At 37.8% G+C, this 16,826-nt stretch overlaps 1 protein-coding gene across 6 annotated transcripts in view; it reads right to left on the bottom strand.

Annotated features, from left to right (window-relative positions):
* GRM1 (glutamate metabotropic receptor 1) overlaps nucleotides 1–16,826 on the bottom strand; it is a 427,593-nt gene that overhangs the window by 284,199 nt on the left and 126,568 nt on the right. For all 6 annotated transcript variants that reach the window (XM_005552070.5, XM_074037205.1, XM_015448938.4 and 3 more), the window contains one exon: nucleotides 7,997–8,246. In XM_005552070.5, coding sequence (XP_005552127.1) covers nucleotides 7,997–8,246 — 250 coding nt within the window. The remainder of the gene's footprint in view (nucleotides 1–7,996; nucleotides 8,247–16,826) is intronic.

Raw genomic sequence — 16,826 nt, 5'->3', positions numbered from 1 at the left:
AAATTAGTAATATGCCCAACAACATAAGGGAATCTCAAAAGTACTTTGTCAATTGAAAGAAATCAGACACAAGAGATTACATTCTGTATGATTCCTTCTATATGAAATTCTAGAAAAAGTCAAAGTGTAATGCCATGGTTGCCTATTTCCAGGGGTTGCGGAGGAAAGACTGCAAAGGGGCACTAAGGGGCACTTAGAAACAATGTGCAAGTGTTCCACAACATGATTGCCTTGGTGCTTAAGGCAAAGCATGATTGCTTTGGTGCTTATGTCCCTGTATAGAGTTATCAAAATGCATCAAATAAACACATAAAATTGGTGAATTTAATAAAGCTAATTTGAAGACCACAGATAAATTCCTAAGTCCTTTCCCCAGCATATTAAACTGGAATCTGAAGAAGGTGGAGCTCAAAAGCTAAAGTTTTTAAAATATCCCCAGTTTTATGATATAGACAGATAAGCGGCTATGGAGAGGGTCTAACTTCAGGAACAACTCAATCATCAGACCCCATTCTGGTAATTAGCAAGAGATAGTTCATTGGTAGGCCCCAGGCAACTCTAGACTTGGAGATAGCTAAGGCTGACCTTGAGTTATGCTTAAATGCTCCTACTTTGCATTTTTATTAGTCAGAAAACTGGAACATGACTATGTTTTCAGAGGGCAGGTCAATAGGCTAATTTGGGCAGCAGGAGAAGACACCAACACAGGAAATAAACAGAACTTCTAATAGTTTTGTACTGCTCCTACTACTATTAACTAATCTCAAATGTATCTGTAGTTTAAGACAAAAACCTTGAAGGCAAGTAAATTTCAAGATAAAAAAACAGAGTTGAATTGGTAGAGTCACAGGCAATAGAGTTAAACTTTCATTTTGTCTTCCCTTTCAAATATGCCCTATAAGCAGTTCATTCATAGTGAATGCCACATGAGTGCCAATCCCTGATCTAGGCATCATAAGGTAGTGGTTCTGAAAGCTAACTCATCAGAGGAGGGGGAAAAAAGAAAGAAGATCCAAAGTCCTGACCAAGAAATTGTACTGATGGTCTAAGATGAGATCAAGGAATCTATTTTTAAGTGTGTCTGCTGATTCTGATTTAAACCCAGGTAAGAACCGCCACAGGTGCTACAAGAACATATTAAGATAAATTCCATATTGTCTCTGATCAGCATCAAAGACAAAATGAACTGAATCATAATGACATCCTTTTCCATCTATTCAAGTGGGGTAGTGCCATACAGATGCAGACAGCACCAGATATCCTTTTCCTCAATGTTTTAATACCCTAAAGGCAGGTAAAGACCATGAAAGTGGAATCTTTCATGTTTCAGATGTCCGGTATCTGAAACATGAGACTATAGGTGTTAGACTATAAGAAGGGTTTATAATTACCAACTTTAAGGTAAATCAGCCATCTCAGTTATTATGAAAATCCTGAGCAATTCTGTGCCAGAGAGCTATACTCACAATAACTGTTGATATCTTACAAATAATATTTATTCTCTAGAGTATTCTAAACAAAATTCCTTCTCCTCCCCAAGCAACATTTCTCAGTCTTTTTCTAGCAGTGTAATTTTCCACAAAGCTCTCATTAATCTGCCTGTAGAGCAGGAGTGTTTTAAGAAAGGTATAGCCTGTCTACAGGTTTGTAATCATTTCCTGCCCTTGGGAGCTGAGAAAAGGCCAAGTCATATATCTGTAAGTCATGACCATTATGCATCAGAAAATGCTTATCTGCCTTGCTCGCCTTCTGATTATAATCCATTTTTGGAGATGTCACACTTCAATGAAAGTCCATATTCTCTTTAAAATAAAACCTTTGCAATTTTTCCTGAAGGCTGCAAACTTTAGATTCTCCCCCATTTTTTTCCCATAGTGGAAAGATGAAAGCTAAAATAACCCATATTTTATTTTTAAAAAGCATATGAAACATAACACCATGCTATATAATCTTATATTTCAAGGATATAGAGGTCACTTTTCCAAATATGTGTTCTGAAAGAAAAAGATTCCAAAAGGTACACAGTAAAAACCAAGTATTTCATTTGCTTTTAAATGAAACTGTAATCTTCTTTCCAAATAAAGCTATTGCCATTTCAACCATTTTTTACATGTGTGTTTGATGTGTTTGTTGTGTTTCAACTAAAAAAGCATGGCATTTAACATTTTCTTAGACCAACTTTTAGCTAAAGGGCTGGAGGTGGTGTTTCTCTGCAGTGAGGAGTGATAGAAAGTTGGCCTAATGAGTGAGAAGATCACAGAGTTGCGAAAAACAATAGATAAAACAGTACACACTAGTAAGGGACAAGGAACTGAAATGTAAGAACGGTGTAAAAAAAAAATGTAGTCATAATCCAGTGAAAAAGGCTAGCAAATATATAAATAAATGTGGTACACCTAGTATGTCTGCTCAGAGACTCCTAACAAAGCAGAATGTAAATTTACAGTAAAGTCTTCCCAAGATGAGGAAACCAGGGTGGAGGCTCAGGATAATGCCAACACTAGGCAAAGGACTAAAGACAGGAGGCTCTCACTCAACCTGAAAGAACAGTGTGTCTTTAGGGGAGCTAAGGTACCCCCAAAGGTCTTACTAGTGAGACCCAGTGATGACTCATCAGGCAAGCAGGCATTTTGGGATTAGACAAATACAACAACCCAAATGGGTTGTTGTTCCAATTTTACAGATGAATTGTAGAGATACAGGCTGATTGAAGAGCATCAACCCTTACCAAACCAGGTAAAATTTACTGATTCTAGACTATCACAGGGAAATCAGGGGTCACACAGTGAAGCTACCTGCTCTGTCTACTACCCACCAAGCACTTCGACGTAGTTATTAAAAAGTTATCATGACAAAACACGATGCTAGGCATGAAGGAAAATAAACAACTGTGCAAAACTTGGTTCCTACAGTTGAGGCAGTTACAATTCAATACCTATATATATATATATGAGATAATATGGTGCAGTAGTAAGTTTGAATATTGACTTCACCACTTATTAAACTTAGGAATTTGGAGTAATTATTGAACTTCTCTGCTTTTCAAGTCAACCTTTCAGGGTTGTTGTTGGAACTAGAGACAACATATATCAATAGCCTAGTACCTACCAAACCCTCAATAAATAGTAGCTGATTTTTGTATTCATACACATAAATTATTCTCAGTTTTAATTTCCTCAGATAAAAAAATTAAGAATTAGAACAGATTCATCAGTTAACTATTAGAATTTTGATAATTGTAACTTAGAATTTTAGAGAAATAGCACTCATTCCAAGTTGGCTTCTACATAAATATAGTTCTATAGATAAAGCCTGGTGTGAAAAGAGAATGATATTGTAAAGTCTCATGTTAAGATAAAGAAATGAGCTGGAAAAGAGGTTAAATGAATTGTCCTTTAATGAATCATCATAGGAAATACTTAAAACTAAGCACAAAATAAAAGAATGCAAAGAAACAAAGAATAACTAAAAATGTAAAATAATTTTCTCATGGGAGATACTTTAGCTGATTTTCCCAAAGAAGGTGACTCTAAACAATGAAATAAATCTCTGAAAGAGAGGGCAAGTTAAAAGGAAACTAAGATTAATGCCAATATCTCTTAAACAAAATAATCATGGTAAAGCTAGAACTCTTATCTCATGTTTTGTTTTGTTTGTCCATTACTCCACAAACTTACTAATTAATAGCACAGATTCTGATGTTGCAGTCCCTAAGTTCAAATCCCAGCACTGACACTGCAGCACTTTTTGACAAGTTACTGTATTCTATAAATTGAGAGGGGAATAATATTACTACCTATCTTATCACATTGTTGTGATAATTAACTGAGTTATGTGCAAAGTTCTTAGAACAGTGCTTATATATAGTAAGTCCTAAACAGGTATTATCAGATGCAGGTGCATCATCAGCATCACAATCATTATTAAAATTATTATTATAAATATAGTGCACATAATTCTGAGAAGCATCTTAAATAAAGCTTTCATAGAGCCAAGAAGAAATTATTCTTTTGCACGATGATTAACTTGATTGTGATTAGTTAATTTGCTTGGTGGAGAATACTATGCCAATTTGTTCAAAGTCAAAGTTTGAGTCTCCCCTGGGTCTGCTGGCTATATTCCATAACCACAGATTTATCCTAATATTGACCAACTTATTCTATGAATTCTGGTTTTAACAAAGCGGCTGGTGAGAAAATTGATCAGACCCAATTCATGAACAATATTAGACATATCTATAAATACATCCTTATTGATCTTAGATTAGCCATATTTTCTTAATATATTATAAATTCTAGGACTGGAAAAATGTTTAAAGATGACCTGGAGCCAAATATTTTATTTTTATAGAAAAAAATAGGCTACAAGACAAAAAGCTACTAAGTAAATAAGATCACATAATTGCTCCGTGGCATAGCTAGAGCTCTTAGCCCATGTTTTGTTTGGTTTGGTTTTTTCATTACCCCACATTTATTAAATATATGATATTTTTATTCTCTATGAGAGCTTCCTTTTTTAGAAGTCTATTTTTCTATCAATATAGTTCATTATTCCATTCTAAGCAACTCATTCCAAGTGATCAAATATGGAGCTTTGAAGGCCTTTGTAATGACTTTGTTATGAAAGAAATAAGGGATCATTTTAAGGCATTAGGCATGTAAGGTAATGAGTGACATTACTTGACTTAATTTTTTAGACGATCACTTTGCCTTATATGTTGAAACTAGATGGCCAAGAGGTCCAATTTTGAGGTTATCACAATAAGCCAAGTGAAAGATGATGGTGGCTTGGACCAGGATGATAGCAGAGGAAGTGGTGACAAGTTGTCCACATCTGAATATGTTTTGATGGTACTGCCAAGAAGAGTTCCAGACACATTGCATGTGAAGTGTGAGAGAAAACAACAGACATGGAGACAAGGGCACATAAGTCTTCATTTAAAAAGTTCTAATTTTTTTTAACCAAATATCTCCTGCTGCTGTCTACACCATTATTTACTATCTTCATCTGTATGAAAAGAAGTTCATGACACCTACACAATGCCCTCTTGTGGCTCTGGCAGTAGCCAGAATCATACCATGTGTTATGAAAGAAACCAAACAATGGCTTCTGATCTCAAAAAAGTTCAACATTTGGTACATAAAAATCCCTTGGAAAGGGAGGGAGATATATTTGACAGCATTACTAATATAGCTAGAAGTTGCAGCTTGAGGTTAAACTGTAGCCATTCTGGACACGTCTGCTGAAATGAGGGAACCAAGCCCACCACGTATCCATTGACATGAGTGACAGAGCACCATTTAGGATAGAATCCATCCCCAATGAAAAGAGAGAATCAGCCACCTGAAGGGAAGACTAACTCTAAGGATGGCATCGTTTCACTACTTGGCTCTGTCCCCAGCTCAGCTCCTTATAAACTCATATCTGGATATCAGGGAAGGGAGAGAAAATTGTGAACAAAAAAAATTTTAAAGGCTGCTTTCATCAAAATTCTCTAAGAGCGGCATTAAAAGCCAACACCATTTTGAGAGCCACTCATGGAAAGTAGCCCAGAAGAGCAGAGACACTTTCCTTCACTTGGCAAAGAGTATGGTATAGCTTTGTCATCTCAAGGATTCCATGCATCAGTGACCATAACTATTACCACAGGAAGCAGTGTCCTCAGAAGCTCAGGTGTTCATTGCAACAATAGCTCCCTCGGATATGTCAGTGGAATCCAGCAGAAGTGGGGCATTTAAGAGGAATAAAAGAGGTAGACATCACATGTAGCTGACCTCTTCACAGACAAGCACATAAACAAACACATGTGACTCTCAGAAATACTTGTATGAGTTCACCTGCATTATTAGGAGGTAAAAAACAAAGAGCTAGAAAGACTTAAGTTGCCATTATCATTCTTGCCCAGCTCATAATGGTGACAGAATATATTTTTCACACTCCAATTACACATAGCACAATTTTGTGTAATTATGTTTCATAATTAGGTAGTCTATATGCCCTGAAGTTCACAGGTTTGCCACATCTGTTCAATATCTCCAGAACCCAGGTAGATAGCCATTTTTGAGGATATTATAAAAAGAATAAATTCTGCAAAACAGACTATTGTTGTTTTGTAAATTATACATATGAGAATTTTTTAAAAACAAGCAATCTTCCTAAAAGCAGTCATGTTACAGAAGCAATGGAAAGGCCTGAATGTCTGTACATCCTTTGTCCTGGTGCATTTATTAAGAATATTACTCCATGAAACACTTCAAAAATACTGTTTACCTTCTTTTCACTCCTAAAAGAAATAACATTTCTTATTTAAATACTCCTTAGAAGACCAGTTTTCTTATGAACATTTTATTGGCTTCCAAAAACTGCACCATGTTGAAGAAGCCAAGTTGACTCTGTGTGCCAGTGTGCCAATTTTGCCCACGTTTAATAATTATCTTTATCATGAATTACAATTTGACCTTGGCTCCACACCTCCTCATGCTTGGAGAGTATCTCTTTGTTTCTTTATTCATTTATTTGTATTTCTATCCTACTTTCTTTATTTTTTTTTGAGATGGAGTCTCGCTCTGTCGCCCAGGCTGGAGTGCAGTGGTGCGATCTCTGCTCACTGCAAGCTTCGCCTCCTGGGTTCACGCCATTCTCCTGCCTCAGCCTCCCGAGTAGCTGGGACTACAGGTGCCCGCCACCACGCCTGGCTAATTTTTTTTTTTTGCATTTTAGTAGAGACGAGGTTTCACCATGTTAGCCAGGATGGTCTCGATCTCCTGACCTCGTGATCCACTTGTCTCGGCCTCCCTCTATCCTACTTTCTTTTAAAAAGTCCCTGAAGTGTCTTATACCTCTAATTCCAGGTGATGGCAAAGTTAGTCATACTAGAATTGCAATCATTATTATAAACACAAGGACAGAAGGGAAAGGTCCAGTGAGCATGTCCACACCAGTACTACCCAACTTCCAAGAGCAGAAGATCAGTGGTTGAAGCTCTTTAATGGGTGTGATATGATTATAGTGTACCCAGAAGAAGAGATAGGAAGAGACAAAGAGATTTGGAAGATAAGTGTGATAGGGTTGAAGATCAGTAAAGATCAGGTAAACTCAGTAGGTTCCTGGGGAAAATTGAGCAGTTTCTTTATGCAATATTAGAAGCTGGCAAATTAAACAAGATATCTGTTAGGTCAAAAGCCCTGTGAAAAATCCAGTGATGATTACCATCTGTTGCCAAACAAGTACACACGATTTAGAAAGAGAACAGAAATTTTGGGACCCACCACCAGCAATTCCAGAAATCACATGCAGAAAGCATCAAAATTAGCTAACTCATAAATGGGACAAGATATATTATAAACTTCCACAGTTCTGTTGCATATCTTCACTTGTCTTTAGACAACTCTATAAATTTCAAATCTTAATACATATTTTCCATTTTCACTGCTGTTCTTTATCCACTGATATCTCAATAAGATGCGCATGTTTAGGAGGTAGGAAGACATAAGCATCAGCTTGGGTGTGGAGAAAGCAAGTGAAACGAATAATTCTCCAGATCAAGACATATTCTGCCAAAAAGCTTTCCATGTTTTTTTTTTTCTGAAAAAGTCTCAATATCTTGTTATATGCTGCTCTGCTCTTGTTTTTCTTTCTTTCCTTTTTTTTTTTTTTTTTTTTTTTTTTGGACAAAAAAGGCTACAATGCAGTGGCACCAATCATAGCTCACAGTAACCTCAAACTCCTGGGCTTAACCAATCCTCCCTCCTGAGCCTTGTTCTTCTGTTGTCTAGCTGGAAGATGCCAGTATTCACATTATCAGTGAGATCCAGAACTAACGTTCAGCTCAGCACTGCACGTCACTCCCACTTTGGAGTTAGCAAGTCTAGTTTTGTGAAAGTAAGCATATGTGTTTCAAAGTGTGTGTGTGTGTGTGTGTGTGTGTGTGTGTGTGTGTGTGAGAGAGAGAGAGAGAGAGAGAGAGAGAGAGAGAGAGAGAGAGAGAGAGACTTACCTTCCAATGAGTGAGAACTCGCCCACGACACCAAGGCGCCGCATGGCGCTCAGGAGTCCTCGCACTGTCATGCCTTCGCAGAAGCAGACCACCACTCTGGCCTTGGGAAGCCTCTCTCGGAGTTTGCGCAAGAGTCGATCAAAGCTCTTTTCCCCAGCATTGCTGTAGATTTTGTCAGAATGGGCGATGCAGAGGCCTTCCTGGGCAGCCAACTCTTTGAAAGCGTCCATTCCGCTCTCCCCGTAATTCCCTGTCCGGAAACAATCAGCAGATGTTCAAGACAACTGTGGCAACAACACTACTTACAAAATGGAATAACAACTTGTTAGTCACAGGAATGGCAAATAATTTGTAAATATAACTGAGACTGAAGGAAGATCTGGATGGATTAAAGAGAGTAATGAAATGTAACCAGACAATCAACTCTGTGGAAATAATGAGAGACAAGCTGAGCTAGGGAACCTATAATGAGACGTTTTATAAAATGAAGGATTGCTGCCCTATTTTGCAACCATTGTTAATAGTTCTTGTCCCAGATTTTAACCACGTAGGAAAGATCAGTGCATTGGACTAGAGAGGTCAAAGAAACACAAAGAGAAGGACTCTTCATTTGAGGACTTGCTTCAGCTGGCTGCCAGGTTAACAAGCAGCCACTCTTGGTGACATAAAGCCCTGCAACATTTCCACAAAGAATGAGTAAGCAAAATAAATGGAACACCTGGCCAGGTCAGAGATCGGCAAACCAGATACAGCTATAGGGCCTTGTCAGAATCCACCATCCTCTGACAAAGTGATGGGTTTATGAGAGGTTTGTGTCTTATATTATGATTTTTATTTTATAGCATTCTTATAATAAAATACACTTTAAAAAAACTGAAAACTCATAGAAACCAATGAGATAAATATCGCACTTTACAAGTTCCCTGTCTCTCTATTCCACTGATACTTTAGCTCCCATTTTATGAGCCTCTGTGTCTCTATTCCTCTCCCGAAGTTTGGGGATTTTCATATGCATGTGGATGATAGATCTGATACCATGCCCTCATGGTTTCTCAAACTCTCGCCTTCCACTGATGTTTCCTGTAACCAACACAAGTCCAGGGTCACACTTTTGACCTTGTTATCACAGATGTTTCTAATTCCTCTGAATGTGGATGTTAAACATCCGTCTCTGCTACTTCATCTTATCATACAAACTCATATATTCTACTACCCTTACCACAGCACTTCTTCAACCTCATCAAAATTTCAAATCCATTAACCTTCCTATTTTTTCTTTCCATTCTCCCTCTCGTTTCCTTCTTAGCCCAGCTTAGATTTCATAGTCTACCTCTTAATTGCTTCTTGCAAATTCCTTAACTCGTTTGTGTTTTCCTGACATTAATGCTAGTTAAACCCAACCATCTGCCTATTCCATGTCTACACCTGAGCACCTACACATGACTAAAAAAGACTCATGACCTTGCTGAATGGTTTTATTTAAAATTCATGAGCACACATACCAAAAGGGATATTCAATAGCCCAAGGAAATTATACTACATCACCCCTGTAAGTAAACTTTCTTACAGAACAAATTATTTCATTAATTATTAAATATTAAATATTTCATTAATTATTTCATCCATACTCTTCTCTCTTCAAATTTCCAAACCACCAAAACCATTCCCACTCCCCATTTCAACTTGGTCATCATTTCAAATTTCAATAAGAACATAGAAACAATCTATCTAAAACTACTTTTGCCTCCCACTACATCTATAAACATTTCTTCACCGGCATGTATATTATCTATCAACCTTTCTGTTGTAAATTTGAAGTGTGTCTACTCTAGGTTAGAGCCAACCCCTGCTCACGGACCCTAGATCCCATCACTTTTTGTCTGTTCAAGGAGTTTCTCCTACAATTGTTCTCTCTCTTGGATAATCAGTTTATCCCTCCTATCAGTGTCAATCAAAAAGAAAAATACCCCTGACCTCATTGTCCCTCTTGAGTTACTGATTCATTGCTCCTGTTTATAGCAACAATAGTTGCTTAGGTCAATGTATTTGCTTCTTCCATTCTTTCCTTTTTAGCATTTTTTTCTCTTTTTCTCAGTTGACATCTAATTGATATATAAAAACTGTACACGTTTAATGTATACCTCTTGATGAGTTTAGACATAGGCATACCCATCACCTCAGAATCTTCTCTTATCAAAATCTTCTCTTGTCAAGATCAGCAATAATCTCCCTGTTTCCATATCTTGTGATCTGTTGTCTTCATCTTCATCAACCACTCCGTTGCATTCAACAGTTGGCCATACCTTCCTGGAAACATTTTATTCTCTTTATTTCTGTGATACAACCTTCTCCTGTTTTCCTCACTTCACTGGTCACTCCTCAGTATGTTTGTTGGATTTTCTTTCTCTGCTCCAATTGTCATACCAGGACTCAATCCTGAGAAATTTTGTCTTTTTCATCTATACTCTCATCATAAGTACTTCCACTCTGTCACATGCATTCAAATAATATTTATTTAATTGCCTACCCAGTGGTATCCGTTTATAGACACTTTAACATATCTGAAATAAAATTATTTCCTTCTCTACCTTGCAAATCTACTTCTTCCAGACATCCATTAGTACATGATGCCATTACCCACCAAGTTGTACAATAACAAAATTTGAGAACTACTTTTATTTCTGTCTTTTTCTCACATTCCAGAACTATTCCTGTAGCCCTTATCTCTAGAGCATTCCTAATCCTTTCTCTTTCCTCTATTTCAGCCTCTACCATTGTAAACTGTGTCTTAGGTTAGGTTATTCAAAAACAGAACCTAATATGAAGATTCTTATTCAAGTAATTTATTGAGGAAGAGAAGACAAAGAGAAGCAGGGAGGAACAGTAGGAGGCAGCTAAGCAGAAACATCATTTAAGCTAAAGAATAGCTTCAGGCTGACAACACAATAAAGTGCTAGAGCACATTATACAGAGAGTTAACCCCACCTCCAGGCAAGGGATCCCCTTGTCGGTCAATCATTGGCTAAGGTCCACAAGAAGGAAGACCAGGTACCACCTCCTAGGAAGCAGGCAACTGGGACTGATAGAAGCCTACTTTCTTATTTATTTATTTATTTATTTATTTATTTATTTATTTATTTTTATTTATTTATTTTATTTTTCTCACTCTTGTTCAGTCTGATATGCAGTGGCACGATCTCAGCTCACTGCAACCTCTGCCCCCTGGGTTCAAGCAGTTCTCCTGTCTCAGCCTCCTGAGCAGCAGGGACTACAGGCATGTGCCACCGTGCCTGGTTAATTTTTGTATTTTTAGTAGAGACAGGGTTTCACCACATTGGTCAGGCTGGTCTCGAACTCCTGACCTCAGGTGATCAACCTGCCTCAGCCTCTCAAAGTGCTGGGATTACAGGCATGAGCCACAGTGCCTGGCCGATAGAAGCCTACTTTCATGGTGGCTAGGAGACTGGCACACCCAACAGGTAAAGGAAATCTGGGTGGGCCAAGTATAGTATCCTCTACACCAACTAAATATCAGCTCTTACCTAGACAAGTGCTGTAGGCTTCTGATTGGCCTCCCTGCATCCATTCTTGTTCTCAGTGATTGATTTCACACCTAGCAACCAGAGTAATCTGTTAAGGTATAAATCTGATTTTGTTACTCCTTTACAGAAAGCTCCACTTGCATTCTAACATGCTTGGAATAAAATGGAAACTCCTTCCCCTGGACTACCAGGCTGTGCATGGGCTTCTCTATAAGGCTGGAAAAGGTGATGGAGGGAAAGTAGGAAGAGATGAGGTTGGAGAAATTGGAAGGTTCATCCCAGGAACCTTTTGTCCTTTTCTGTTGGCGGAATACCCCAAGCTCATGCATGCTATTTCCATCACCTGAAAAGATGCTCTTCTACTGGGTGATCTTATCAGTAATATCATGAAAGAAATATCACCTCCTTTGAAAAGCCTTTCTTGATCAGTTAGCTTAAAGCAACCTCTAAGTAAATCCTGGTCATCCCCCATGCTTTTATCTCAATATAGTCATGTGTCACTATACCACAGGGATATGTTCTGAGAAATGTGTTGTTAGGTGATATTGTCATTGTGCAAACATTATAGTGCGCTTCCACAAACATAGATGGCATAAGCTACTATACACCTATGGTATATTGAATAGCCTATTGCTCCCAGGCTACAAACCTGAACAGCATGATACTGTACTGAATACTGTAGGCAACTGTAACACAATGGTAAGTATTTGTGTATCTAAACATAGAGAAAGTACAGTAGAAGTACCAGATTATAATCTATGGGACCACTATCATATATAGGTGGCCCATTGTTTCCCAAAACGTCATTATATGGTGCATGACTGTACATATTGCTGATCTTTTTGTTTATTTTTCTTTTTTCTCTAGAATGTAATCTCCAGGAGAAAATATTCTTATGGTTTTTTCAATGATGTACTCATGATAGTTCTAGATGCTTAAATGCACAGCAAAGGTGCATTTGTTGTATCAGCCCAATAGAAAAATGGGCAAAAGTTATAAACAAAAGCAATATAAACAAAATAAGTAAAAGTGGGTAACAGGCATATGAAACAAATCACTGAACCATATTTGTTATCAATAGAGTACCTTTAAAATGAAACATTCTTTTTTCACCTATTAGAATGCTAGAAGTTCAAAGATTAATAAGATTCAGTGTTGGCAAGGTATAAGTATATACACTGTTGGTGAAAGTAGTTCTAACTTTTGGTACACAATTTGTTAGTACTTTTCAAATTTTTTTAAGATAAATATCAGATAAATGCAGCAATTATTTAAGAAAATAATTGTAAAATTATGACAGTAGTCAGAAAAGACTTGGGACTTAAATGTCAACATCTGTAAAAGTTTCACGAGCATTGTAATTAAATCTAATGAGATGTTCTTGTATTTTTTAAAAGAAGCTTTCTTATTTCCTGTTTTATGAGATTAAATGATCAAATTAATGCATTTTTCTCTTAATTCAACCACCTTCAGTGACCTAATTCAGCCCAGTGAAGCCCAAAAGAAGCATTAACACATTACAAAATCCTTAGCTCCAAAGACTGTGGAAACGTGTCACGATTCAAAAGACACGCATTGACTGGTGACAAGGGAGAAAACCACACACAGCAGGCCAGCGAATGCCTTATTCATCTGCACAAGAGGGCACGAGGAAGGAAGTCAGATGCCACTTTCTCACAATAAATGCAGGTTCAGGAATCTGCAAGGTAAATAGGCATCACTAGCAGACTCTCTCAGCACAAGTCACTGTCAGCCTGTCAGAAGACTGTGTTACAAGGAGAATGAGTTTACTGCAGGGTGCCCACCCTTGGACTTCAATAAAAGATGATTTTGCTCCTTTTTGAAAACACATGCAGGTTAAACAAACAAGAATGCTCTTTGCATTCGATTAAGAACATCCTTGTGTTTTAAACCTAATAGAGACCCTTAGGCATATTCAGAAAAACAGATCAGCTTACAGACAAGGAAACTGAGGAACAGAGAGGTGAAATATCTCACCAATGGGCATGAAGCTTATTGATATGAGAACTGGAACAGCTCTGTAGTGACTCTTAGGTTACTTCTTATTTCTCTTAGTAGCAAAATCAATTAAACATGTATTTTTCATAATCTAAAATGTCTGGATGAGTTAACTGGTTTCATGAAATGTTTGTCCCAATTTCTTTATTTATATGTTATTGTTTGAACCACAGTTCTTTTTGTTGTTGTTGTTGTTGTTGTTCAACTTTTAAGTTCAGGGCTGCATGTGCAGGATAGGCAGGTTTGTTACGTAGGTAGACGCCTTCCTTGGTGGTTTACTGCACAGATCAACCCATCACCTTGGGATTAAGCCCAGCATCCATTATCTGTTCTTCTAGATGCTCTCCCTCCCTGCACCGCTTCCCATGACAGGCCCTAGTGTGTGCTGTTCCCCAGTATATGTCCATATGTTCTCATCTGTACAGCAATTCTTAACTATACATATTGATAGAGAGCTGAGTATTATGCATTAGACTATGTTAAAACTCCCCATTTTGCTCATGATACATAAAAGCCTTCAAACTTACATATAAATTTCCATGAGTGCAACACTAATGTAGAAAGAACTTGTCCTTTTGTCAATCTTTATACTTTATTGTGGCACTATTCACAATAGCAAAGACTTGGAATCAACCCAAATGTCCATCAGTGACAGACTGGATTAAGAAAATGTGGCACATATACACCATAGAATACTATGCAGCCATAAAAAAGGATGAGTTTGTGTCCTTTGTAGGGACATGGATGCAGCTGGAAACCATCATTCTCAGCAAACTATCGCAAGAACAGAAAACCAAACACCGCATGTTCTCACTCATAGGTGGGAACTGAACAATGAGATCACTTGGACTCGGGAAGGGGAACATCACACACCGGGGCCTATCACGGGGAGGGAGGAGGGGGGAGGGATTGCATTGGGAGTTATACCTGATGTAAATGATGAGTTGATGGGTGCTGACGAGTTGATGGGTGCAGCACACCAACATGGCACAAGTATACGTATGTAACAAACTTGCACGTTATGCACATGTACCCTAGAACTTAAAGTATAATTTAAAAAAAAAAGGAAAATACAAAAAAAAATAAATAAAATAAAAATTGTATTTGTACACATTATCTTATTTGATTCTCAAAACAACCTTGTTATACTCATCATATTGGTAACAGTGTTAGATGCAAAGAGCATACAAACTGAAAAGGAAACCACCTCCCATTGAGCTTAACATTCTATTACTTTCATTTACTAAAAACATAACTAATGACATGACCAGGACAACTACAAGTATCTAATAGAGGTGCTATGGGTTAAGAATCAGGAAAACTGTCTAAAGAAAGTATCACTTGTTCTGAGTCTTAAAATATAAGCAGATTCTCCATAAATGGAAAGAAACTAGGAGACATGTGCTCTTTGGCTATCTACCAGGTCATGAGCAAGCAATGTCAAGTCGAAGATAATACTCTCAACCACAAGCCTACCCTCTGCCTTCCCCCAACCCCATTCTGCCACTCAGGCCTCTTTCTGCCTTTGCTGGTTTGAAGAATTTATCTAGATAATTCTCTGTGTCTAGTATCTGTGGCATTGAAAGAAAGTTGTGAATATATAAGAAGGTGACCTGGCCGGGCGCGGTGGCTCACGCCTGTAATCCCAGCACTTTGGGAGGCCGAGGCGGGCGGATCACGAGGTCAGGAAATCGAGACCATCCTGGCTAACACGGTGAAACCCCGTCTCTACTAAAAAAAAATGCAAAAAACTAGCCGGGCGAGGCGGCGGGCGCCTGTAGTCCCAGCTACTCGGGAGGCTGAGGCAGGAGAATGGCGTGAACCCGGGAGGCGGAGCTTGCAGTGAGCCGAGATCGCGCCATTGCACTCCAGCCTGGGCGACTAAGTGAGACTCTGTCTCAAAAAAAAAAAAAGAAGGTGACCTATAATAAAACACTTAAGAAATAAAAAGGCTATGTAATTGTAAACACTCAGGGCTGGTAGAGAGCTGCATATTTTCTTTGGATTAGCAAATATTTTATTGAACTCTTAACCTGAAAAATTACCTGTGCGCTGCCCTTTAAGAGTTGCCAGAAATGTTAGACACTGACTCTCCCTTCAATTTGATGAAAATTTACTATGTGTCTGGCACTGGGATAAACACCTAAGTATTTCATGTATTCATCATAATAACTCCATATAGAAGTTATAACCCCTCTTTTACAAGTGAGAATGTGGAAGCTCAAAGAAGTTAAGTAATTTGCCAAAAGGGACATGGTGGTGGATCTAGGATCTTAACTTGAAAATTCTTGCTCATAACCACCATTTTGTACTGCTTCCTCCATGGACTTACAGTATAGGTGTGAAGGCATGACACAAGCACACAAAATACAGCAGCGATACTGAGACATATATGCTACATGAAAAATAAAAAATACCGTCATCCTAGATTTTAGGATGGGAGAGCAAAGATAATCAGAGAACACCTCTTCAGAAAAGTGAGAAGGAAAATGGGCTTAATGCCAAGCAAGGCATTGGCATTCAGGGTGAATGGGAGTGAATGTGAATCTATAGGAGGTATTTTTAGAGTCAGTAAGTAGAGAGGACCCACTGGAGCAGAAGTGAACTTTCATGATTTACAGAATGACACTCTGTCTAAAGATCTTTATTGAGGCCTCTGGCATACCCTTACAAGATTGCAACATGATAATGTGCTATATGTTGCTGCATTGTAGAAGATTTGATAACAGACTTTATCACTGTTTAGATCCTGCCTAAAACCTAGAGAGTACGAGAGAAAGGGAAGAGCAGTGTCTGACAAAGTCCATAACATATACAATTTAATATGCTGAAAAATCTTCATTTTATCTTAGTTATGTGACAACAGTATTTACAGAGTGTAGGTTACATCAGATATGCTCTAAAACCAACTTCTAAACAGAACTGATGGGATATTTATGAAGGAGAACACATGGAGCTTACAAAGAAACTGTATTATTTGAATAATCATGAAAGTACTTTAAAATAATAGAAGTGGACATTATTGTTTATATCAGGTAAAGTTAAGATAGGCACTGAAAATGGGGGTAAAATGGGAGAGAGAAAATAATGGCAACAACTTTGAGTTCTCTAAACTATGTATGATTTTGAAAAGTCAGACAATAATTATCCAACTGGAAAAACAGAAATTTATTCATAAAAATTGATTTATAGTAACTTGGTGGCTAAGTTTCATTGAGCCATGAAATAGATTGTGTTGCATTTCATAATCACCTCTATGAACTGCCATC

The sequence above is a fragment of the Macaca fascicularis genome, chromosome 4 (genome assembly GCF_037993035.2).
Source record: "Macaca fascicularis isolate 582-1 chromosome 4, T2T-MFA8v1.1".
Taxonomy (NCBI): Eukaryota; Metazoa; Chordata; class Mammalia; order Primates; family Cercopithecidae; genus Macaca; species Macaca fascicularis.
This window is presented reverse-complemented; position numbering and strand designations above follow the sequence as displayed.